The sequence below is a fragment of the Spermophilus citellus genome (genome assembly GCF_964194105.1).
Source record: "Spermophilus citellus genome assembly, chromosome: 6".
Lineage (NCBI taxonomy): Eukaryota > Metazoa > Chordata > Mammalia > Rodentia > Sciuridae > Spermophilus > Spermophilus citellus.
Window position 1 is genome coordinate 148,559,459 of NC_138187.1, and position 27,809 is coordinate 148,587,267.

Below are 27,809 nucleotides of genomic sequence, written 5' to 3' on the forward strand. Positions count from 1 at the left end.
ATTAAGTCATCAGATCAATAAAATATGAGGTTATTAAAATCAAACACATTAATGTCACATCTTAACTCTACCTTTGATATATAATGATGAAATAAAATGGTGATATTAAATTATTTGGTTGTATTTGGGGTCAGACTGACAGCACAATTTATTCTTTTTTAAAATTTTTTTTAGTTGTTGATGGACCTTGATTTTATTCATTTATTAATATGCAGTGCTGAGAATTGAATTGAACCCAGTGCCTCACACATGTGAGGCAAGCGCTCTACCACTGAGCCACAATCCCAGCCCCCCAATATTCTTATCTGACTAAAACCACAATCATTTCTTTAAAAATCCCCAAGCATGGTCTCCACTACAAGTTAGTCTTGATTCATATGCTTGATAACATATGTGAAGAATATGTTAGAAAACAGATGTGCTACTACTGTAAAGAATGTATTTTGTAAAATTAGGAAAGTCCTGGAATCATTTATTTTACTGCTTGAACATTCCTAGGACACTAGGATTTTAAAAGTTCTTGTGTTCAAAATGGATACCATAGGTCTCAGAAAACTTTCTGGTAGGCTACAAAAACTCTTTAAAAACTAATGTTCTATATCCTGGAGAAGAATTTTGGAATCTCTCATCACATTTTTAAAACCTTTAAAAGTAATTCTTCCCTACTAACCATTCACCCCATTGATGTTGTCCCCATCATTGTCTTGACTTGGCCAATCCCGAGTCGTCATTAGCGGCTACTCTTCAATTTGCCTCTTCCAGAAAATACTTCCTGACAACTTTTTCCTTTCTGGATTCCCACAGTCATTATTTATAATGACAGTTCCTAAGGTGTGTTCTGCTAACAGGGAGTTTGAAAAAGGCAGATGTCTTTAGAGTAACATTTTGCAGAGTTGTTGACATGCACTACACCTCACAAGGAGGGAGAAAACAGTATACAATTCTCTAAACCAACTGGGTCATAGATTGGGTCCTCCTCCCCTTGGAATAATACACCACAGACCTGCTTTTCACAGACAATATTTTAGGAAATTCTTGTCTCACACAATTTGGAATTTGCAAAGCATCCATTATATACTAGGCATAACTATGTTGCAAAGAAATACACCAAAAGACAAAGGTCAGCTAAATAAGACACACATTGCTGTAGCAGAGGCATGTACAAAATAGTATGAAAACACAAAGGAGCAAAGGCATCAAGATCAGTCTTGGGACTTGATCATTAACTTTCCCCTTCAACGCCATCTTGAATGGTTCTCTTATTGTTTCATATCTAATTCTACTGTATGCAATTTTACTTTCATTAGAGGGAGAACTTTTAAGGGTTTTCATTCAGTAAGTGGTTTGAAAGTTTAACCTGATTTTTTTTTCCCTCTCTGAGTTACTGCAACATGTGAATGGAGAGAAGAGCATGGAATGGAAGGCATGTGCACCACGATGCTAGGAATGCACTGTGCCGAGGTCCGCTGGTTTGGCTTTTGAATTCTACCCAGGACTAAGACCCAGCTCCGTCACTGAGAAACAGTGAGTACTTGGGAGAGAAATACTTAACCTCTCTGTGCCTTATTCTGGATTCATAGAATGGTGATGAAGACACTGCCTCACAGAGTTGTCACAAGTGTGAGGGCTATGATACAGAGTCCTCGGCTGAATATAGTATTTCTCTTTAATATATTCACATTTCAGATAAATTTCCTTAAATGCAAACTAAAAGAACCAGGCAATTTGTTTGAAGCCTCACATGTTGGATTGCTTTCTGCTGGTTAGGTAAAGAGTGATATGGCAAATGTTAAGGGCTTTAGGAAACATGAATGGAACCATGAAAACAAGAAAAGCTAATAAGAAGGTATGTTGTTTTCGTTAGAGTTTAATTTTAGATACCTCTTGTCTTCCTTCAAGTCATGTCTACCCAATCATGTCTATCATAGAAGCAATCCACCTTTGGTAAAATTGCAGTGTGATGTATGCAGATGTAAAGACGTAATTTATTTCAACAATTCTTGTATATTATCAAGTGAGAAGTTTAACCTAGGATAAACACAACTGTATGAACTTTGATGCTTACCTGAGCACTAGAGATCTGAAGAACTGTTCCCCCTCCAAGAGTTTGCATCTGGTCTGTCTGTAGAAGGGGCCGGCCATCTTTCATCCAGGTAATTTTAGGGGCAGGAATTCCAGAAGCATTGCAGGCAAGTTCAAGTGGATTATTAACAATTATTGATATCTCCTCAGGTTTTCCAGATCCATTAATGTGAGGTGGCTCTATTTAAAAAGAATCAAAAATAATAACAAACTCCCCCCTGCTATTTGATAAACTACTGCCGATTAGAAAAACTTGGAAATCTGACTTAAATTTATGTTTATATAATATGAATTGATTAGGACACATAAATTGAAGTGATCATTCCTAGATGGCAGTAACAAAAATACATTCTCACTGACACTATTTCAAAAGGAATGGATCATACTCATGAGACATCATGAAGGAAACAGTAGCTCATTACAAGGTAGTTATATAGAACTCAGTTAATTAGGTCAGTCTTACTTCATTGTAAAGATTTGAAAGCAATAAAAACTAAACCATTAAAAAAAACCATTTAAATAGCAAAAAGATCAGTAGAATAGAAGGGAAGGTAGGAGGGAAGGAAAAGGGGGAAATACTAGGGACCGAATTAGAGCAAATTATATCCCATGATTTTATAATTAATTTCAAAATGAATACTAATGTTATGCATAACTAAAAAGAATAAAAAACCAAAAATGATAAAAACTAAATCCATTTTGTATCTCTTTTCTGGAGAAGTATTTAAACCTATTAAAGTGTTTTTGTACCTTTTAAACACTGATCCTGCAAAAGCAAAAGGTGAATGTTATGCAATTTTGCTATTGTGTTTCTGATGTAGAATTTTGAGAGGAAATAATGACTTAAAGGATGAAAAAATAGCTACATTTGGAGAAGATTATTTCTGCACAGAACACATTTGTTGAGTCTGGACAGGAGTAATACTCTCTTTTGTTACTTCTACAATTACCTTCTTCAAGAGAAGGTTAAAGAATCCAAACACTGGGGGAACACATTAAGGTTCCTTAGGCCAATTACTCCTAAGTTTAGTCCCTTTAAAACAGGCTCCCCCATAGGAGAGACGGTAGAACAAATTGGGCATTATTTCCCTATGTTCACATGTGAATACACAACCCATGTAATTCCACATCATGTACAACCAGAAGGATGGGAAGTTGTACTCCATATATGTATAACATGTCAAAATACATTCTACTGTTATGTATAGCTAATAAGAACAACACAAAAATGGGCTCCCCTCACAATGATCATTCAAGTGTTCAATGAAACTTGCACATTTCAAGGTTTTAGCTTACTATTTCACAGAGCAGCCCAAGTAGCTGTTGGACAGCTCTAAAAGCTAGCTGGGGCTTTTGTTTGTTTGTTTTTGTTATAAATCAGGCACATAGTTTAGAAGAGTGAGTCACAGCACAGGATCTGAAGTCAGATTGAGTTTGAATTCCAGCATCCACAGCAAGTGTCCAAAAGGGGGATAGCAACTTATTTACCTAACAGGACAGTTAGGATTCAGTGAGATAAACTATACATTTCTTTTGTGCTTCTGTAAGCATTTTATTCTGCAACTTAAGGTCTTTTTTTTTTTTATATCACTACTACAATCTCTAGTAAAGTTTGTTGGCATTGCCCTTAAAATGTGCTTCCTTAACATTTGTTAGTCTTCATTTTCTTTTCTGGAAAAAGATAATGCATTGAATCTGTTCTTTTTCATATTGTAATTAAGAAGTCAGCTTTTATTAATCACTGTCCCACATGACCTCTTCTATGCATGTTATCTACTGCTGTCAAAATATATTTTCTTAAATTCAGCTTAAGATTGATCTAAGACCTTCTGATATCAAGATTTTAATTGCTCCATGTTGCTCATGGAATAAAAAAAAAAAACACCTCATCATGGCTTCTAAAGTTTCTACCACAACATGGTTTTAATCTATTTTTATAACATTATCTACTTTTAATATACTTATCTGTGACCTAGACTTCAAGTTAGGGCACTTCTCTCCTTCAACAAGCCCAGACTTTCCTTTCTCCTCATAGTCCCACCTAACTTAGTATGTGGATATACCATTCAAAGTTGTATGAATGTCATAAAATTCACTTGCAGAAACCACAAGTTCTTTCTTGATTCTCTCTGCTAAATGTAAATCCCTAGCATGTTGTTTACACCACTCAAAGGTCCTCATCTGATTCTCCATTTTACAACAGCCAATTTTTTGTTCTTTTTTACTTATTGATTATTAACTGCATATCAGTCACTGTGGACACAAAGATTAATTAGGCATGGCCTTCTCCTCAAAAGTTTCTAATTTGAAACAGCAACAACAGTAACAGCAACCTGGTCCCAACTGGTTCAAACCAGTCTGCAGGTTTTGTATGTGTCAAGTGATTGTGACTATTTTAATTTATGTTTGGACTATATGTCTTGTACTTGGGGCAGAGTAGAAGTTGTCTGTTGTTTGCATATGAGGTGTACCCCAAGGATCCTGTGTCAATGCAGGAATATTCAAAGTTGAAATGATTAGATTATGACAGCTATAACCTAATCAGTATATTCTAGTTTGAATGGACTAAGTGGGTGGTAACTGTAGGTAGGTGGACAGTGGCTGGAGAAGGTGGGTCACTGGGTGTGTGGCATAGAATGGTTCATCTAACCCGTGGTTCCTTCTCTGCTCCCTCTCTCAGCTGCAAGGAGTGGAGCAGTGATCCTCCACCATGCCCTTACTGTGGTGTTCTGTTTCACCGTGGGCCCAGAGCAATGGATGGTAAGTCTAGCTGTGGACTGAACCTCTGAATCTGAGCCAAAATAAACTTTTCCTCCTCTAAGCTGTTCTTATCAAATATTTGGGTCACAGGAATGACAACCTGACTAATATATTGCCCACTTGTGAAAGACTCCAGAATTTCCAGCTTAGAGCTCTAATTTGAGATCCAGATTCATAAATGAAATAATCAGATAAACATCTTCATTTGAATATTTAAATAGCACTTCAAATTTGACATGTATTCAGGTTGATGCTGTGGTCTTACTCCTCAAAACAAGTTGTTTCCCAGCGTTCCCTGCATCTCTGTGATGCATCTACCAATCATTTAGTCACATAATCCAGAACTAAGAGTCACCCTTGACACCTTCTTCTGTATCTCTCCCCATGCCCAAATCCATAACTAAGTCCTAATACTTCTATCTGCAATTATTTCCAGAATATGTCTTTTTCTTACATTTTCCTCACTTCAATCTGAGCTATGATACCGTCTACTTGAACTGATCTCTCTTTCTTCCTGTTTGTAGGTGCCTGAACAATGTCATTTACCTTTTTCTTTCTTATTAACAGACCTCAAATTTGTTGGGGCTGGCAATGTACTAAAAAATCACATGCCCTAGCCTCTTTAACCAATATAAGATGGAATGGTATATAAAGATCCTGACTAATGAGATGTAAGTCAGTGTTTCTGTGGCTCTTCTAAGACTGGAAAGGGGCAACTCTTTAGAGATAGGTCCTTCCTATTTTTCCTGCTGCTTTGTTGCATCTAGAGTGCTACTGAGTTATGTGAGGGTTGAGCAGGCATTGCATGCTTATTGACTGATCATGATGCGAAGGCCAAGAGAACTGCAAATATCTCCTTTGCTGCATCAATACAACGGCCTACTTCCGACATCTCACTCATTGAGAAAAACAAAAGTCCTTTGTTCAAGTGTTGAGGAAGCCCAACACTTGTGCCTATAGTTAGGCTTCCTCACTGAGACTTCCAGCCAGCGATGTTTTTAGTATTTAGTCAAGGTCATAAATGTCCTGATTCGGCATATGTACTGAAGGCCATAAAAATCTGCTTGTGAACATCAGCTTATTTAAATAACCTGTTGGCACTATACCTTTTTTGTTTGGCCTGCATATAAAAAAGGTTTATGGAAAGACTCAGGGCTGCTGCCACCTCCAGATAAAACACGTCTCTCAACTGTGACTGCATCTTCTTTCACTTGCCAGGATCTTGAATCTGTGAGCCAGGATCTTGAATGTGTGTGCCAGGGTCTGAACCCCTGCAGGACATCAAGCTACTATATTTAGACTCTCACAGCCAAACACAATTCCTAATAATACACTGGTCTCTCAGAATCCATTCTTGCTGTGCTCCAAAGAGATTTCTACTTTGCAGACAGAGTGTTCTTTTCAAGCTATAGATCTACTCATGTTTTCCATTTGGTAGAATTTCAATGATTCTCCTTGCTATAGGATAAAGACCAAACTTCTTAATGTGTTGGTCTAGACCCTATCACACCTCCCTGGCTTAGTTTTGTATAATGCACCCTATTGTCTTCAGTGTTCTAACCACATTTCAGAACTGTTAATATACCATGACAACTCCTACAACGTGCACAGAATTAAGTTGAGAACAAGTAAGAACGTTTGTACTTTGAGCAGGAACACTGCTTCACATGAACATCATTTTGGGGTTGAACAGAATTCATTTTCAATAGATGCTGGAAATGATGAAAATTCTCATATTTCTGCTGAGCAAATTTTCAAATCTATTTTAAGAAAGTATTATCCTTATAAACTCTTCAACTGGAAGGCTGTTTGGTGTTTGCTACTCCAACAATATCATGGTCATTTTTCTTCTCATTTGCTTCATCCAGAGACTAGCTAATCTCTGATTCTGTTTATGGATTCCTGAACTCCTAGAGGAAAATTCTCTCTTTCTTCACTGTCCAGGCCTGGCATTTATAGCCCTGGATGAAGACAACAATTTCTTCAATTTGTTCTTCATTGTCACCAGAGGGAGCTTTTGGAAATGAAATCTGGCTGGAACCTATCTCTGCTTAAGATTCTTCTTGCTTTTTAATGGGTCTGAACTCCATAAAATGTTCTCAAGGCTCTTCAGAGTTTGGCTTCTGCTAATATATATTTCCAGAATTGTCTCTTTCTTTCACATTCAGTTTACATGAGCCCAGACTGACAACTCCCATCTGTCACCTCTAGGTGAGAAATGTAGGCAATGATCTCTAACTCTTCACTCACCTCTAAAATCCCACCTTTCAGGGCTCAGATTCACCCTTAAGATCTAATATGAAACTTACCATCCTGCAGAATGTTATTTTAACTATATGATCCTCATCACACTCAAAAGTAACTCCTTTCTCAAGGTCTGTGTTCCTCCCAGGTACAGCAATTTGAGAGCTGAGATCTCATATTTCTTATTCTATAATGCATTCAAATACCTGCCACACAGTATGTCACATAGTAGGGATTCACAATTTTATTTGTTCAACAATGACAAGAGACATGCCTGGCACATAATGTGTATCCAATAATTCATACTTAGTATGTGAGTAATGAAGTACAAGATCATGTATGTCATCTATTATAACTCATATTCTGTGAACTGATGTACAGTACAGGGAGTTGTTTCTCACCCTTACCCCCCACCTCCCAGACACACATTTTCTTCTATCTTTTGTTGCTAAATATTCTGGAGAACTCCTTCCATTAAGACTCTTCATTCTCTGAAAGTCCTAGCTATAACCAGTTTCTCTCACTTTGTTTATTCAGATATTGTTCTTTCTTCCTCTATAGCTAAAACTCCCATTAATTCAACTCAAAAGTATCTAGTTTAGTTCAATTCAATCCAACAAATATGTATGAGGAGCCTCTGATGTGTCAGAATGTCATGCAAAGCACTGGGGACACAGTAGTAAGATGGACGGTGCTTCATACAGCTTTTAGGGATAAAACACACTTTAAAGTTACATAAATCACTCAATTTTAATAGGTGCTCTGAGAAAGACTACAGAGCACACTGAAAACAAAGGCTAGCCCCTCCTAACTCAGATTTTTACCAAAATTCATTTTGCTGTTCTCCATCGGGAAAATTTTTGTGCTATGTAAGGAGCCTGGCATTTCCCCTACATCACAGTGAAAAAACAAAATTCCAAAAGTCTTGATTATTGAAATAACTCATTTTCATTTATCTTTCTTTCTCTTCTAAGGTCCAATCTTACTTAAAGGAAAAGTCGTGGCTTTTCTGCTGTTTGTTTTCATGTGAAATGTTGGAATACATACTCTAAATGTTTACCTTAAATGCGCACAAGAGCATATTTGAAATGATTGTTCCATCAATAATCTACATATTGGATCATTTAAGACTGTTTGAATAACATGTAATGATATAAATAGTATCCTTTCTCATCAAAATTGTATTATTAAATATGCTTTTAGTTCTTGGAAAAAGTTAAAAAGTTATCTAACTGGCTATAAGATTTTTTTTTTCATTCACTAAACTTTTATGAGTAGGAGTTTTCATCTTTTCATACAGATGACAAGTAGATACAACAACTGAAATTTAACATGCTTTAGATGAGAGTAACTGTAGGTAAATGACATAGTAGAAATAAACATAGAATTAAGTTTTTACAAATTTTGTCCCAGAGCAAATGATTCTAAGATTCTACCTCCTGAGACTTAATGGCCACTGACCTCATAACCATCCTGTATTTATCGGAACGTTTGCATACCTAGGACCTTCAGGTTGAAGTGCTTTCTGACTTCTCCAGCATCATTGGAGGCAATGCAGGTGTAGGTTCCTGAATCTCCAGTCTCTGCCTTGATAAGCTGGAGGACCATTCCTTGAGTGCTGATGCTTAGATGGGCATCAAGCCCCAGAGGCCGGCCATCTCTGAGCCAGGACACACTGGGGCTTGGGGTCCCGTCTGTAAAGCATGTCATAGAGGTAGAACTGCCTTTGACAATGATGATTTCCTCTGTCCCCATGGCATTGTCCATATTTGGTGGTACTAGATAGAAAATAAAATAGGTGAAATTTATGTATTCATTATAATTTGAGATAAACTAAAATAAGAACACAAACTATTCTATACTGTATCTGTGGTCCATGAAAATAAGTACTTTAAAATAGCATATAATAGGTTTGACATTACTACAAAAACATCCATTAGGTAAGCTAATTATTAATGTTCCAAATATTAGCAGTGAAACCTCAAAATTGATTTCTTGTAGAATATACAGTGTGTGTGTGTGGTTTTTTTTTTTTTTTTTGGTGCTGAGGATTGAACCCATGGCCTTGTGCATATGAGGCAAGCACTCTACCAACTGAGCTATATCCCCAGTCCATACAATCAGGGTGTTTTAAGTTTTAGTGATTTCATAACTTTTCGCTTGATTTCTTTTTTTTTTCCTTTGGTAGTGGGCACTGAATCTAGGGGTGCTTAACCACTGCGCCACATATCCAGCTTTTTTTTTTTTTTTTTTTTTGAAACAGGGTCTCACTATGTAGCTTAGGGCCTTGCTAAGTTGCTAAGGCTGGCTTTGAACTTGTGATCCTCCTGTTTCAGACTCCTGAGGTTTCATTTCTTTAATTTGTTATAATGTTTGAAATACTTCCAATAGTACATTTCTACTCTTTATGCAAAACAATGACATCAAATTCAGATTAAGTTTTATATAAAACAACATAAGCTACAGTAATCAGTTGCTTAACTGTTCTGAGATGTTCCTGGGGAATTAAAAACATTTAGACCAGCAGTGTTTCAGAAATGGAAGGTTTTGAGCTCCTTATGGATGCAAATAGAGATACATACATGCACATGAATCTATTCATTTTAAATAATCTAAACTGCTAATATTATTAGAAAATAGATTTGACTTTGTCTGAAAGACAGGTTTTGTGTCTGGATTGAAATGCTATTTTACAAATTTTAGATTTTGTTTAATGCCAAATGCCAGGTCAGACTTTGACCGTCAGTATGAATACAGAGCCCTTGAGAGAAAATGATCTTCCCTAGTCAGCAGTATGCTTTTCCACCAATTATTTAATTTTTAGTTGTGGATGGACTCATACATTTATTTTTAAATTTATTTTTATGTGGTGCTGAGGATCAAACTCAGTGCCTCATGCATGCTAGGCAAGCACTCTACCACTGAGTCCAACCCCAGCCCTCACCAATTTTTTTTCTTTTTTTGTCCTGGGGATTGAACTCAAGGGTAGTCAACCACCGAACCACATCCCCAGCCCTATTTCATATTTTATTTAGAGACAGGGTCTCACTGAGTTGCTTTGCGCCTTGCCATTGCTAAGGCTGGCTTTGAACTCGTGATCCTCCTGCCTCAGCCTTTGGAGCCGCTGGAATTACAGGCATCTGCCACCGCACCCAGCTTCACCAATTATTTTTGATAGAGGAAACCCAGATCTCTAAATCTGGCAAGAGTCAATTTTTAAAGATAGCCTGTTGATGAAAACTGGACATGGAGTAAAGCAGTAGGGTCAGTTCTGTGACACACCGAACACTTGGAGGCTGTAGTGCTTGTTGTCCACCCCAGCTCTGTTGGAGGCCACACAAGTGTACATGGCGACATCAGACACCTGGGCTCTCACAATCCTGAAAAACAATTCGACCCAACATTTCATAATGTGATCTCATTGGACACATACCAGTAAAATAATTATGACTTACAAATAAATTTCAGAAGAAGATTTATATGTTGAGAAATGTTACTTATGAAGCCTATATCCCATCCATCACAAAATACAGATCCCTCAAATGCAACTGACTCTATACAGGTAATATGCAGTAACAATAAATCAGTGAAAATAGAACACATTTTGAAGAGCGAATATTTTTCAAGCACATATTAATAGGTGCTAGGAGCCACAAGCATATATACGATGTATGGCACCTTTGGTTGTAAAGTGACGCCAGCTAGCCACTGAGATGATTATGTTAAAATTTACATTCATATGCAAACTGGACTCCCGCTGTTCACCTTGGCCTGCTACCGGACTCAAGTTACGGGACTTTACGGGACTGCTGGAGAGTTCCCATTGGTTGGGGAAGGATAGTAGGAGGGAATTCCGGAGGAGGTGGGAGGAGACGGGGGGGGGTTCCGGTCGGCGCGCGGTTCCGGTCGGACACCCTCGTGGGAGGACGGGTTTTTGACTTGCTGGCGCTGAGAGTGTTAGCGGCTTTTTCAAAATAAAGTTTTGTTCCTGCTTGATTGGCTCGTGATTCTGTGCCCAGCCAAGACTGCGGCAAATAGGGAATGATAATACATGAAAATCATGTGATTAGGCACGTTCCTACCTCTGGCCACATATTATTTTAGTTAAAGCAGTAGTTTTGGCCATTGTGTATATGATAATAAGTCATCTATGAAAGACTCATTTTATCCAAGCCATTTCAATATTATATTTTTGTCTCTCCCCTACTAAAAATAGACTGGAAGGGGAAAAAATAAGCAACACTAAAAGCTTAAGAAAAAGTGTTTCTCAAACACTGTTTAGACGAGGAAACAATCACAGTTTTTTTTTGTTTTTGTTTTTAATATGCTTAGGCAGTCTCAGGCAATAAGACAGGTTTACCTGATAACGTGCCCTGCAGACAACAACCGAATATGGGAGGAGAGAGGCAGAGGAAGTCCATTCTTCAGCCAGTTTATTTGAGGCGGGGGTGTCCCTGTGGCTCTGCATTCAATATTTATTGAAGTATCCACCAAAGTCATCAGTTTCTCTGCTTCTTCTTTATTACCTCTAATTTTAGGTGGAACTATGTGATGCAGAAAGTAATTAAGAGAGGGAGCAGCATTAGTTCAAATCGCTTCCACTACAGTTGCCCACAGTTTTGCTTTGTATCCCAAAAGGAAATAGTAGTGTCCTTAGATTTAAAGTTAAATGCTCCAGACACCTGTGGCCTACTAATAGCCTCTTAAGGTAGCGTAATCAAGAAGGGGTGATAGTTCACACTTACCATAGACATTCAAGTTAAATATCCGGTCTTCTTCTCCAGCAGGATTAGTAGCCACACAAGTGTATTTCCCCATGTCGGATGTGAGAGCTCTGTAAATGTTTAATGTGCTGCCATTTGCAGTCACCCTATAGAAAAGGTCAAATAGAGGCACTGAGATAATTAATCTGGGTTTATGATCTGGAGCAATCTTTCCAGATTACAGGTTCTTTTAAAAAAATCACCATAAAATATCTTCATTTTGGATATAATAGTTCAAATTAATTTCACTAAGTACATGGAAGCCTATTAAAGTCAAAGCTAGAGAAACTGATGGAGATTCAGGCCACCAACGAAAATCATACAGTAATAGATCTCCTATTCTCCAATCTCCTTATGAGAAAAAAAAAAAGGGAACAAAATTGGGCTATGAACTTCTATGTCCAAATTACAGGCAGAGACATCTTCTTCCAAGTTAGAAAATTGTATCTTTAGTTATCAGTGAAAAGTTTGAATGAAATGAAAATCACAAAAAAATTCTGGTGTGAAAATTGAAGACAGTAGATGAGAAACTGAAGAAATCACACATCAAAAAAATCTAACTACAAAAATCTTAAGACCTTACTGAGGGTGAGGAGACTAGGATGATTTAATTAAAGCAGGGCAACTCAAGATTATGTCTGAATGTATTTAGCAAAAACTTTCCTACATATTATTAAAATTTTTCTTTTGAAGTACATCACAGTAAGTAATAGAGACAGATAATCAAAGATATCTAAATTAACATTATTGCATTATTTGTTCTTTCCACACATCATTAATTACCAAAACAAAACTCCTTTTGTTTTAGGAAGAGGTAAAATTGTTATCTACAGTTATTTCAACAATAGTAATTTCATTAGAATATCCCAGTGTTGAAAGGAAATAATCCATTTTATTATGTTATTAAATGTCATATTTTGATATCAATATTGAGAATTATAATGTCATTATCTGGACATGATTGTATTTTCTTTTGTCAAAATGTAAATGTTAAAATCCCATGAGTTTAGGCATGTTAGTAAACAGAAAGAGCAAGCTTCCATTAGCAAAACAAAGAATTAAGTTGACTTTGAGAAAATTACTTTGTCAAATTCTTCCACTTAAAAGTTCATACATATTGTGGGGTAGTGAACAAATTGTCAACAAAGTAAATGTAAATGTAAGCAAACTTAGGATGTTAATATAAGAGATAGACACTGAATTCCTATGTATGATATTATATAAGATTTTTAGGTCCCACCAAGTATCTAGTAGTTGGCCTAGAATGTGGTCAAAATCAGCTTATCTAATAAAGATTAAATACTTGTCAATTATTTAGAAATGTTCACATAAGAGTAATAAAATATAAAATATTTCTCTAAAATTTAATTATTTAGCAATTTCTCTAAATGTAAAAGGGACAAGTATCTAAATTTTAATATCAAATGAATACAAAGGAAATTACTCTTATCTGCCATTAAATTAAATTTATTCAATTCATTGACTAGAAAATATACTCCAAATCTTTAAATTTAAAATATTGGCTCAAAACAATACATTTTATAGTACATTTAATTAATGCCTACTCAGGCATATAATTATTCTGTATATGTGTGTACTAGGAATTTGTGATTAAGGCATCTTGCAGAGTGTGGCATTCTGCATTGTTGTTTTGAAGGAACTGTCTATTGAAAGTAGCAGGACACCCTTACCACACTATCATTCCATCTATTTGTGGCAAGAAAACTGACAACTGTCAACCAAAGAATAAGATTTGGACAAACCACTGTAAGGAATAAACTGGATTATGATGTTGTTATATATTTACTCAAAATGAACCAAGCAATGGTATATATGAAGTTTGATGGTTTGAGGACCCCAAATACCTATGATTATTGATGAATCTTTTATGAGAGAAAATGGGCTTGACTTAACAGGAAAAAAGTAATTATCTTAGAATGTGGACTTTGGTATGGGCATTCTGAGATCAGAGAAATAAAATCAAGAATAGTTCAATAGTTAACTAACGTTTTGAGGAATGAGTACCTGAGGATATTTTATAACACAGTCAGTGGGTAATGGCCTCCCTCCCTGCCTTCCACCCTCTTTCTACCTCCCTCCTTCCCTCCCTCGCTCTCTCATACACACACACCAATACCCACACATTTTTGAGTGTTCTCTAAAGAGAATTTGTGTCTAATGCTCCAAATATTTATCTTTCTTTTTATACATATCATGATAGCCAGATTCCAATGAGATGTAATTTGGCATTATTATAGGAAATTTGAAGCATTAGGCATTGTAGAAGACTTTATGATTTATAATGCAGAGATTCATCTTAAACATACCGGGTTCTTTCTGTTTCACTGTTAATTATGGTCTTTCCATCTCTAAGCCACTGGATAAATGGGGTGGGAACACCATTTGCATTGCAGACCAGCTCGATATTTTCCCCAAGAAGGACACTGACTTCACTTGGAATTTCAGCACCAGCAATACTTGGAGGAACTGAGAAATATTTAGGATTTTTGTTAACAAGGCACAAGAATGCAAATTCTAATGAAGGTGGCAGAATCATAGAACATACCATTTTTAAAATATTTTATTTTATTTTTCAGTTGCCAATGGACCTTTACTTATATGCAGTGCTGAGAATTGAACACAGTGTCTCCCACCTGCTAGGCATGCACTCAATCACTGAGCAACAACCCCATCTCTGAACATGCCAGTTTTAATAAATATATTCTTCCTAGATTAAAATCAACTATTGTTATCTTCATTAATTACTTTTAAATGAGAAAGATAATTGAATCAAAACACTTCAATATTCCTGGTATACCTGTAAATCAATATAATTATTTAATTATGGAGGCTGGTAACAGATCTGTCTCATGGTGCCCTTCTAGGTAAACATAATAATTCATAGATTAAATCCTCAATGGATAGTTCCTCAAAGAATAGAATTAATATAACTCAGAAGAATCCGTTTTTTCAAACATTGGCACAAAGGTCTATGGGAAGTATATAACTTAGTTATTTCTTTCTCCAATATCCAGTCTAAATAATATTTATCTGGATAATGTATAGACTTATTATAGTTTTCAGAATCCAATAGCTTCAGTTCTATCCAATCATGTTTGCACTTTAATGGTTCAAGATAACGTGAAATAAAGAGAAAGAAACATCTTTAAATCCCTATCCTATACAATTATAGTTAAAGGGATGTGTGGGCAGCAGCTCACAGGCACTCCCAGGAACCAATTTTTCACATCCTCTCTTATCTGCATTCAGTGATGTCATGTGGGAAGCTGGAAGAGGGCTTGGTGGGCATATGTCCTCCAAGAAACTGGCAAATAAATGATCATATATAAACCAGATTTTTATCCTTAAAGCATCAATTGTTACACATTTACTAATCCATCACTTCAGCCTTTCCAAATATTATCCTAGCCATGCAGAGATGATAAAAACAATATCAAATCTACATATCTAAACCCAGAATATTAAAGAAGTCAATAAGAATGTTAATAAGAGACTTTCTATAATTAGTGTGTAATATATGCCAAGCACTAGACCTAGGCCCTGTATACAAACATTATCTCTAGTCTTAAGACATTCTAAATTATAGAAAAATTCTGGTAAAATGTTTGGTCATATCACATAACGTATGATTGGTATCTATATATTGTTAATGCATAAACAAAATTTTTTATTTATGAACTGTATCTTATTTACACAAGTAAGAACAGATTTACAGACTTGGCATCCAAATAAGTTATGCCAGTTTTAAATAAATAAGTATAATTCAACATAATACATATAATAGGAAGGTAATAATTTATTAAAAGTGAAAAAATAAACTTCCTAAGTTCCACTATTCTGTTTTCTCTCATTTACTTCCATTTTCATGAAAAGAGAATTTTACTGATAAATGTGTAACTGACAACCGACAGTATTTTTGGTGATTTAAAGACACGTTGAGTCAATTGCTAATGATCCCTTTAAATGCAGATTATTTTGCTATATAAATTGAATATAACAAATAAACTGAACATAAATCAGGTGTACATGACATACCTTGAATCAAAAGAATATAATTCTTCTGTGCCTTCCCCTCCACATTTGATGCAATGCATGTGTAGTTTCCACTGTCTGAACGCTGAGATCGAGCAATTTGGAGTTTGCTACCTCCAGACAAAATGTGAACTTCCAGGGAGTCAGAAGTTTCTACAGGGAGAAACCAAGAAAAACAAAATTAAAGAAACTTCTATATTTGACATCTCTACAATTCACCACCAAATACCTTGATTTATGTACTAAACGTATTTCTTAAAATTTTGTTTTGCTTTTGTACTTTTATTTTAAATGTGATTATTTTAAAAAGGAAAAGCAAGAAAAAAAATCTCTTTACAGAATGAATGACCATTTTACAATGAGTCTATTTTATAAATTCATATGTCAATACATTAGACTTATATGATGCACAGTTCTGGCATAATGTTGAAAGTGTGCTAGCCTTTTTATCTAGCAATTAAAGTCAAAAGAAAACAACCACAAAAATGCACAAAGGTGTTACCTATGGGCTTGTGGTTCTTTAACCATACTATGGTGGGAGGTGGAATCCCAGTGGCATCACATGTCAAGGTCACAGGATTGCTGATCGTCTCCACGATCACTTCTTTTTCAGGCCCTTCTATACTGGGTGGCACTATAAAAAGACAGAAGAAAATCATGTGTCCTCATTAAGCTAATTTAGGACATTTTCTTTCATTTGCATATCTGGGGGGAAAAAGAGTTGTATTAGAGGCAGATGCTCACCATATACATTGAGGTGGAAATTTTTATCATCCCGTCCTGCTACATTTATAGCTTTACATACATACTGGCCTGTGTCAGAAACCTAAAAGAAAAAGATACTATTGTATGTGCTCCATTAAGTTATAGATGACCAATCACACTGTTTGAGTGTAGATTAAATCATCAGTCATCTTTATGCTCAAATGCCCCACTTCTAATCAGCCTCTGCAATCCTGATACTTTTTTAAAAAATGAAAATAAGGTCAATGACATTGACTATGTATTTTTTAATAAATACTTTTTTTGGCTGTAGTAAAGGGAACATGTGACTTCCAATGATCTCTTCTGCAACCCCACCAGGGAGTCTTAACCCTCAAACAAGAATAAAAGATGAACCTCAGCCTTCTTGATGTGCAGCATTTGTCCATCAGTTAAAATTTGGATGTGAGTGGACTCTGTTATCATCCGCCCGCTCTTATACCAGGTGATGACTGGAGGTGGGACAGCATTTGATTCGCACTCCAAGGACACTGAAGTTCCTTCTCTTACATTAACTATGGAGACAGACTCGCTGCCGTGATCCTTAATGCTTGGGGGAACTGAGGGAAGTAAATAAGAACAGAAGAATTATTATGTTTTTCATCAAATTGCTCAGATAGAAGTAGTGAATAATAGTTTTTAAATGAAATAATATTAAGAGAGTGAAAACAAACCATAAACAGTCAGGGAAACCTTTTTCTTGCTTTCACCAGCTTGATTGATAGCTATACAAGTGTATTCTCCACCATCAGATACCTTGGCCCGAATAATCTGTAGAGTTCGACCCCCTGTGGGCAGATACAATGTAAACTGAAGAACAATTATCAATAATTATCAATAATATAAATGGTAAAATATATCATTTTCCTTAATAAAATTATTTTGAATCATTTCATTTATTAAAATGAAATAATTGAATCAGTTTTCCTTGATCCTTTCTTTTTTTTAATCAATTTTAGTTTCTTATAAAGTAAGAGACTCAAAATTTTTCTCTTTAGTAAACAGACGTGGAAAGGAAAACTATTTGATAGGTTCTAGTGAGAAAATACTAATTGTACTATAGCTAAAATACTTAAAATGGTTGCGGATTTAAATTGTCCACAGTGCAGAAATAACTGCAATAAATAGATTATCTGTCTGTCCATCTATCTTTCTGTTTCTTTCTCTCTAATCTGACTGTATTATTTTTTATTATCTATCTATGTATTTATCTACCTACCTATCTACCTACCTATCTATTCATCCTCAAGAAGTGTTGGGATTGATTAAAAACAACCAGTGGTTAATAAAATGAAAGTGCTATTTACCATCTATACTCAGAATTACTAAGCTGTTCTGTTCTTAAATTCCATAATTTGTTAGAGGAGACCTTGTTTTTCTACATTTTCACTGAGTTCATGAAACTCTTTATAATCTTACCCTAATGGTCTCGAATGGGTAAGAGAAGCATTTTCTGTGAACAAATTAATGGAGCAAGATTAAAGTTTAGAAAGAGACCAAGTCAAAATGCCATTTGTATTAAAATTGAGGAAAATGAGAAAGTTTTGCCCACCTTAAAAAGAATAAAGAATTCCTTACCAGGTACAATGAGAGCATTTGTGTTTGACTTGATAGGCTGTTCATTTTTGAGCCAACTGAGATCAGGAGGTGGAAAGCCAGAGACCTCACAGGTCAGAGCAATGAAATTGTTCACCACCACGGTGAGATTTTCAGGGTTGGGGCCAATGACACTCGGAGGAACTGTAAAAGCATATATATTAAAATGAAAACTGATGTCAGAAATGCATATTCCAATTTATTCCATGTTAGCCCAACCACTGTGCTCTGTGAAGGCACTGAGTTAATGCTTCTGTAGGTTATCCAGCTGACTTTACTAGAATTTCTCAGTGCCTTCATCAAGCTTAGGTATATCAGGTTTATTTTTTCCAACTGAAAGAAAGAACCAGAATTTTCTAATTAAGAATATTCTATATTTATTTGTAAAACATAGATGGCAATTCCTAAGATGGTTTTGTCAAAGTACAAATAAAGACCTTATGGTATTTTTTTTTAAAGTTCATTTGAGTAATCTTTTTAAAAATACTATAGCCTACTTAATGCTTTTCTCTTCTTGTGATAGCAACAATAGAGTATAAATTTAATTTTAGGGTATCTATTTATCAATAAATCACATAATATTTTTATAGTGAAAAATCAATGTAGCTTTTAAGATAAGCAAAAATTTTAAAAATGAATAATAATGTTTACTGTTTAAACCCCCAAATTTAAAAAAAGCAGTTCAGATAAAAGGTGGAATAAAACAGAATAATATGTACATATGGAATAATTGATGCTTTATAAGAATAACAGATGGAAAACACAGAATCATACATTTGAATGGTTTCCTGTGGAGAGGAGCAAGAAGGGGGTGTAAAAATGAATGAATGGATAGGTTAGCAAATAAAAATAAAAGTGGATCTTAGGTCAATGAAACATGAGACATGAATTAAAGTATGAAGCTAATAAAACATTTGGTTACATGCACAGTAATATTAAGACTGAGGTCTTTAAATAACATCAAAAACATCAAAGAGAAAAATCACTTCTTAAAATGTTATGCAAGTTTTTATTTACCCAGTAATTAATTATGATTTTAAGTCATTAATGTATCAAATATTTATTGAATGTTTGCTGTATTCACGCTTAGTGTTAGACAGTACAATGTGGAACAGGTAGTAATTTGGTGATAATGGGGTTAATAATTTGATAGTAATGACACTAAAAGTAACATAACATTTTTTGAGTAGCTGTGTTGCACTGAACACTGTTTTAAACACTTAAAACACTTCATCCCATTGAATCCTCACACACCTTGTATGTTAGATATAGTTCTTATCCTCATATTATGATTGAAAAAGTTGAGTCAGAGGTTGGCATCTTGTTAAAGATTTACAGCTAGTTACTGGAAGAGATAGGTTTGGAAGGTAAGCAGTATGGCTCTACAGCTCTCATTCTTAGCCACTGTTTTATGCTGCCTGGTAATCATAAATAATGATGAGTGTCAATCAGAAGATCAGGGCAATAACAGGGAAGTAACCTAGTTTGGCAATCAGGAGGAGAAAGGGACAGTTATGAAGATACTTAAAATATCATCAGGAATAAGTAAAAGAAAATGAGCATGTTTTCCAGAATGAAGGCAGAGTACATACAATGATCCAAATGGGGGAAAGACCAAGGCACCCAGAAGTCTAGTAAGAACAGAGTTTGAAGAGCAAGGTAGGGAAGGGAATGCACAACATTAAAGGCCTAAGCAAAGATCAGATCTTCCAGGGTTTTCTGCATATCATCAAGAATGCTGAAACATAGCCCAAGGAATGGGAAGCAGAAAAATGGTATAGACAAAAAAATAATTTAAAGTTATCAATCTTAAAATGAACCCAGCTATTATGTATAACCATAATGCACTAATAAAAGCATTAAAAAATAAAAACATAAAAAAAACCCACCACATCAATCTTGCAACAGTTGAAATAACTGATTAGAAGGCTGCAGGTACCCAGAAATGCCAGTTAGGATACTACCATTATAACATCTACAAAACATTATGTCAGTGAGTTGAGGACAGTGTTAGAAATGTTTATGAAAGTGAGCACACCCCAGAACACTTTGCAGTAGACTATCAGAACTCATTGTGGCAAGGCTTAAAAGGAGTGAAAGTTGGCAGGGATGACATCATTATTGTCGTTTCAACTAGGGACAGATGTGGTACCTTTCCTGAGACATGGCTCTCTGGAAGAAGAAAACATTTTTGTGGAAGTTTATGAGTTTCATTTTAGGGTCACTTTTAGACATTTATGACAATAAGAAGTAGATATTTGAACAAAAGTCTTTAGAGTTTTTGAGAGGGCTCTGGCCAAAGATAAAATCTGAAAACTATTTCTCATATAGAAACTGAAGCCTGGGAGTGCTCGAAACCTCCTAGGAAAAGAGCAGGCACAGAACAGTGCCCAGGAGTTGGAGAACTAAAGTGCAATGATTGGGTAGAGGGGGAGGAACTGGCCAAGGCCACTGGGAACAAGAGGTTGGAAAGGAAGATATAAACAAGGGTGTGGATGTCTCAGAAGCCCAAGGAGGAGAATTTGTGAGAAAGACAATGGCCAAAAATGTCAGAAGGTCAGAAGGGAGAAAGATGCAGCCAGGAGAGGGACTGTTGGACTTTTTAATACAAAGCCAGTGATCAGGTTCAGTGGAGTCCTGAAGGTGAAACATGGAAGGCCGGGTGGGAAGCAGCAGCAGGGGTGAGGAAATGGAGCCATTCCATATACACAGCCATTAAGGAAGCTTGAAATAGGGGAGAAAGTGAGGGATGCAGCTGGAGAGAAATACTAGGTCTAAGAGAGTCATTTAGTTCTTAAGATGGAAGAGACAATTAAATTTATGTATTCCTTGGAAGGAGCTGGTAAAGAGTGAGAATTTCACTATTTAAGAGAAAGAGAAGAGATGGTGATGTTTTAGAATGCAATGGGCAGCATCTAGAGTCAGATTAATCTTTGGCACTTGAAGGTGAGCACACAAAAGAAGCCAGCATAGGCATAGAGGGAGATATGGTATCGTTTTTAAGTGAAAATAATTTAAATTATTTTCCCCCAATAAATTTTCCAATATTTAAGTTGTAGGTTCCTGACTTCAGTCAGGAATTCAAGATGTCATTAACAGTGAAAGAATAAACACTTCTGACTCCAAACATGCAAAGTAAAGGATTCGACTTCCACTTAAATCTTGCCCTCCCTTTAGGTGTTTCATCTGCATATTAACAAGAGGCCGAAAATGTGAAGGGAAGAGAATAAATGAGAAGCATTTGACTACAGACACCATACCAGGTTTAGGAAAACCAAGGTGAGTAGGACATGGCCATTTGCCTAGAGTTAAGTAGAAGGTGTTGGGATAGCGGCAAAGATACAGATATAGAAGTATAACACAGGGCAACCTATGCAGCTGCTATCTTTGGGGTATTTACAAGATGCTTTTGATCACACAGGAAGAGAAATACAGCCTGGAAGAACTGGAAATATAACCAACATTTTTATTTTTCAATATTTATTCTACTGCACTTTACAGATTAGAAAGTGTACTTTTATAGAAATTATATTTGCTTATTAATTCACTTGGAATTAGTAACACATGTGCTTCTGTTTTGGTCAGATTTACTCATTAAAAAAAAAACAACCGATGTGATTCTGCAATCTGTATACAGGGTAAAAATGGGAGTTCATAACCCACTTGAATCAAATGTATGAAATATGTGAAGAACTGTAATGTTTTGAATAACCAATAATAAAAATTTAAAAAACCCTCAAAGATATTTATTAAGCACCTACCCTGTGCTAAGCACTGGAAATAAAAGACAAGTGTTTCACAGACAGCAAACTTTGGTTGGTATTAATACTCCTTATATATCACAGTAAATTATTAATTACCTATAATGTGTATTCCCTGTGCTAAACACTGGAAATACAAAGACAAATGTTTCACAAACAGCAAATTTTGGTAGGTATTAGTACTCACTATATATCACAGTTAAAAAAAAAATCCATCATGCTAAAGAAAAGTGTTTTGAAGAGAATTTTTTTCATGAAAATGTCAGGTATTTACAAATGAGCTAAAATTATAAATATATGCATATACTTATATATGCCATTATATAATATATACATAATTATATATACTGATCATATATCATAACATATTCATAATATATAACTCATGCAAAGGGAATCTTATAATAATTTTATCATTTCTAATTTAATGAAAGCAGCTGCATCTCATGAATTATTCTTTTTTGGTAGACAAACAATGCCTTTTTTAGAAAAAATATATAATTTTTATATATGTATACTTATGGATTTCATATATATGTGTGTGTGTATATATATATATATTTATTTATATATATGGAGTTTTTAGCATATATGAGAATTTAAGTCTCACAAATGAATTAGGTGTGGTGGTGATTTTTAAGGAATTAATTTAACTCCAAAAAGTGATTTTTCTTCTCTCCAGGAAGGATGTTAGGTATAACAATATAAATTCAATATAAATTCTGCAGTTGAGGACCAAAACTGGTTCCAATCAGGCCTAGTAGAAACATTTTTATGATAGAAAATCTATATTTGTTTCTACCTGCACTAAAGTTGCAGTATTTCAGATTTCAAATTTTTATTTTACTTTCACCTATGAAGGAGTAATTGCTTTCTCTTGAGGGACTAAAAAATATAAAAACAGCCTTCATAGAAGTTTTGTACTTTATAAATCCTACTAGCTACAGTAGGAAGAAGAAAGCAGATTGAATGAATGCCGGCTCCACATATTGATCAAGTTAACTACAGGAAATAAGTTATATAATGCAGAACGTGGCTTCCTTGCCTTTTCAAGCATCCCTAACAGATGGTTTTAGAACTGGGCTCTTACCATGAACATTGAGGTTAAAATATTTTTTGGCACTTCCAGCGGTGTTCCCAGCCACACACACATACCTGCCGATGTCTGTTATTTGAGTATTTAGAATCTAAGGAGAAAAAGAAGAAGTCACTACTAGAATTTAAATGAAGCAACTTGTAACATTTGTCATTTAAAAGAATATACAATATATATTCTATCGAGTTAATATCAGATGAACATAAGAAAATGAATTTTTTTGTGCATACTGATGCTGATGATGGCTTTTTGGTCATTCTTTAGAGTTGTCCCACCACTGTGTGATGGAGCCATGACTGGCTTGCTGGACACTGTGATCAAGTGTAGCAGAATCAGCCCAGTTACTGCATTTGAGGCTCTGAATTTGTGTAAGAGCTCAGACAAGATGGTCAGAGCCATGGCGTCAATCCACAACTCTGAGCAGACACTTGAGTAAGCCCAGACGACACCAGAAACATCACATAGGCAACGAGCAGACCATGGGCTAAATAAATGCTTATTTCAAATCATTAAGTTTTGGAGTGGTTTGTTTTACACAGCAATAGTTAGCTAATATAGCAGTATATTTTATTTATTGTAGTATGCAGAAATTTCTATGAATCCATCTTTGTATCTTTTGGCTTTAGACACAAAAACATTTAAACATTTTGGCAGAGGATGTGTGATAATAAAGTAGAAATATTCATGATACTTAGATAATAATTTGAGAATGGCAGGTAGTGAGCCTTTTTGCATGAAGAACTCTGTTATATCCGACTACTGTGTTGGATATGCTGATAGTTATGCTTAGATTCTTGGAGGTCAATACATTGTTGTTTATTATGCTCAAATTATAACCTAAAGCATATATTTACAAAATAATTGTTATTTCTATACATGCTTAACTTTCTTTAAGGACACTGGAGCAGAAAAACATAGAAACACCCATTAATAAACAATCATCCAGTATATTCATGTGGTTTCCATTATTACTTGTTAATAAGGACACATTTTAATATATAGTGAATGTTATACCACATAGAATTTTATCACCAGGAAATATGTAACAGAAAGGATGACAGTAATGAGTTGTTTTTTTTTTTTATATTGTGGCTTTTAACACAAAGACTATATCATGTACATGTAGAAACAGTTTCTAGAAAAATTCATATCAAATTGTTAACAATGGTGATTTCTGACAGTGGGAATAAAATGGGAAAGAAGAATTTTAGTTGGATATTCTTGAAGTTCTTTACACATACAGCACTTATAAACAAAATTATTTTTAAAAATCCGAGGCAATTATTACAATGTACAAAATCCAAAGAGTGTTTTGAAATGAGATTTTTACTCTTACCTGTAGAATTCTGCCATTAGATAGAAATTTATGATGATCATCTTCTAGCAAGGGCTGTCCATCTTTTTGCCAGGAATTCCTGGGTGCTGGGCTGCCGCTGGATGAACACTCCAACAGGGCACTCTTGTTCACCAGCACAGTGACCTCTTCAGGGAGATCACGATTTGCTCCCTTGATAACTGGTGGCACTAACAAATGATTGCAACGAAGATATTGACAGGCAACAAGGGCTTTTCTAAATTATTTGAGTTCTCTAACAGCTTTAAACAATAATTACTGCTGAGGATGGGGCAAAAAGAACACTTAAGCCTTGCTGGTGGGACTTCAAATTAGCATAACCCTTTGGGAAGCAGTATAAATATTCCTCAAAAGATGAGGAATGGAACCACCATATGACTCAGTCCTCTCACTCCTTGGTATTTATCCAAAAGAACTAAAATCAACATACTATAGTGATGCATGCATACCAATGCTTATTGCAGCACAACCCACAATATCCAAGTTATGGAACCAATCTATACACCCATCAATAGAGGAGTGGATAAAGAAAATGTGGTGTATATATACACAATGGAGTTCTACTTAACCACAAGGAAGATAAAATTATGTCATTTGAGGGTAAATGGATGGAATGGGAGAATAGCATGCTAAGTGAAATAAACCAGACTCTGAAGATGGAGGGAAGAATGTTTTCTCTTATATGTGAAAGCGCGAGAGGAAAAAAGGAATTAAAAAAAAAGGGAAAGGGAGATCTTGTGAAAATAGAAGGGAGATCAGCGGAGTAGAAGTGGAGGAGGAGAGGGAAAGAGGAACAACTAGAGAATGAAATTGACTGAATCACACTAGAAGCATGTATGGATATTTCACAGTGCATTCCAATTTTATATATAACTATAATGCATCAATTAAGAAATAGGTAAATAGGAGGAAGATTAATAGATTAGAGGAAGGGGATCAGGTGAGTGAGGTGGCAAAGGAGGTGGATAGTACTGGTGACTGAAATGAGAAAACTATGTTATATGCACTTATGAAAACATCAAAATGAGCCGCAGTATAATGTGTAACTACAAAGCACTAAAAAAAAAAAAAACGCTTGATATGATAACAGAGAAGCAAATCTTGAAGGAGAAACCACAATCCTCAAGGAATGTGGATGGTGACAATAGTATTTGGGTTTGGGTTACTCACATCCCTGTCTTAGCTATGCTGGGCTAAATCCTCTAACAGTATCATTCCCACTTAGCTCAGTTTGAGATCTTTCCCAAAAAATCTTGTCTCGCTTTGCTCTTAGCTTCTCCCACTATGCCTTCTGGGATTTCAGGCATACATATAAGAAGCATCTGTATAAATCAATATTTAAGATTAGTTATAGCTTTTAAAGTGTATTTGAAAAGTTCATATTTGGTCTTACTTATAAGGGATACATCTGGACTGTTCAAAGTCTGTTTTTCGGCTTCAACAAGAGTCGGATCAGCATTAGCATCACCAGCAGCTTAGTTAGAAATACAAATTTTTGGGCCCCAGCCAGACTTCCTCAATAGGCATCTCTAAGAATTCATTTTTAGTAAGCTCTCCAAGGTGATCCTTAAGCACTCTAGAGCTGAGAAGTTTTGTTCTAGATTTCCGAACATATTCATTCTCATTTAAAAAAGAATACCATAGAATTACATGCCAGTATGAAAAATCATACTACTCAGAGAATTTTTCAAAAATTGAAATGTTAATTGAACTAGGAATATATGTGTCAGCTGCTTTTATAAACACAAATATTTATTTTCAAAGCGAATAATCATTCTTTTGTTTTGTTCCTTTTTTTGTTTCACTCTGTTAAAATATACCATCTTGGTTAGCCATCAGTGAAGATGGCCATGTCTAATGTACATGCAGCCTTGTGGTATTTGGGTCTCCAACAATTAAACTGACCAGCAGGCATTTCATGTCAAATCAATTTTGAATTTTAGTATTTTCTCTCTTCTATCCTTTTCAGGCTTTCTTTATAAACTGTTCTTTGCACTGAAAACAAAGTCAAAAAAAAAAAGAAGAAGAAAAGAAAGGTCAAATCTTGTTGATCTTTTTAAAACCACAGAAGCCAGACATGACAGCTCTGCTCTGAGATTCATGAGTGAATAATTTCTCTCTCTCCCCCTTTCTCTTTGTTTAAGCCATTTTGTTATTTGATATCCCAGGAGGACTGACTAATGTACTCTCAATTTGTATAGAAGACAATTCATTCCTTAGAGCTCTCAGTTTCTGATTATCTTGTCTCCAGAGTGCTTAGGGTAACATCTTGCAAACATTAGTTCCTGAAAAAATTGTTTTGAGTGAAAGAATTCATAAGAAACAAAAGAAAACAAACTCACACAGTACACGGACGTCATACTGCAGCGAATCTTCTCCAGCTTCATTCATAGCCACGCATGTGTATCTCCCAGCATCTTCGACTTTAGCCCGGGGAATCTGCAACACTCGCCCTCCTAAAAACACCGCAGTATGTTTTACTGTTCTAAATCTCGGGGTAAACACAGCTCATAAATAGAGATATGATTAATTTTTCACACCTAATGACTTCCTTGCATTTTCTTTTAAGGTTCCTACTTCAACCAACCATCCACTCTTAATTTCAGATACCAACCATCTTCTTAACAAATACTACATTATCAAAAGTGATACAATATTGAAATATGAATCAGATCTCCTGAGAAATAAACAGCGACCTTGTACTTTTATAAAATATGAATATTTTATTTTATTTTATTTATTTTTTTTAAAGATAGAGTGAGAGAGGAGAGAGAGAGAGAGAGAGAGAGAGAGAGAGAGAGAGAGAGAGAGAATTTTTAATATTTATTTTTTAGTTCTCGGCGGACACAACATCTTTGTTGGTATGTGGTGCTGAGGATCGAACCCGGGCTGCACGCATGCCAGGCGAGCGCGCTACCGCTTGAGCCACATCCCCAGCCCCAAAATATGAATATTTTAAGTGATGCTTATTGCTTCCTTCAAGTATTCATTTGAGAAAGTAATATTTGGGGATGTCAAAGTATAAAGTGAACTATTATTACATACGAGTATGTGCAATATTATGCATACAATATTGAAAGAATAGCTAGCTGTGTGTGTATTTAGACTTACCATGTTGAGAATTTACACTAGGATAAAAGTTGCAATAATTATATAAAAACTTTCATCTATGCCCACTAGTTATTTATACTCTGCTTTATTTTTTTGCTGTATACATTTTATCTTTTTCTAAAGCATTTGAGAGTAAGCCGGAGGCATCATAATCTGTATTTCACAATAAGGGTAGTTCCTTATATAACACTAGCACAATAATCCAAAGTAGTAAGATTAAAATGAAT

General features: G+C 35.3%; 1 protein-coding gene across 1 annotated transcript in view; it reads right to left on the bottom strand.

The window, feature by feature from the left end:
• HMCN1 (hemicentin 1) overlaps positions 1-27,809 on the bottom strand; it is a 415,431-nt gene that overhangs the window by 69,150 nt on the left and 318,472 nt on the right. The window contains exons 55-69 of the mRNA XM_081299050.1: positions 26,814-26,927; positions 24,454-24,641; positions 23,112-23,208; positions 18,243-18,404; positions 17,339-17,452; positions 17,022-17,224; positions 16,647-16,728; positions 16,405-16,536; positions 15,906-16,055; positions 14,177-14,336; positions 11,832-11,956; positions 11,447-11,630; positions 10,369-10,466; positions 8,586-8,864; positions 2,066-2,262 (exon numbers count right to left, since the gene is read on the bottom strand). Coding sequence (XP_081155176.1) covers positions 2,066-2,262; positions 8,586-8,864; positions 10,369-10,466; positions 11,447-11,630; positions 11,832-11,956; positions 14,177-14,336; positions 15,906-16,055; positions 16,405-16,536; positions 16,647-16,728; positions 17,022-17,224; positions 17,339-17,452; positions 18,243-18,404; positions 23,112-23,208; positions 24,454-24,641; positions 26,814-26,927 — 2,285 coding nt within the window. The remainder of the gene's footprint in view (positions 1-2,065; positions 2,263-8,585; positions 8,865-10,368; positions 10,467-11,446; positions 11,631-11,831; positions 11,957-14,176; positions 14,337-15,905; positions 16,056-16,404; positions 16,537-16,646; positions 16,729-17,021; positions 17,225-17,338; positions 17,453-18,242; positions 18,405-23,111; positions 23,209-24,453; positions 24,642-26,813; positions 26,928-27,809) is intronic.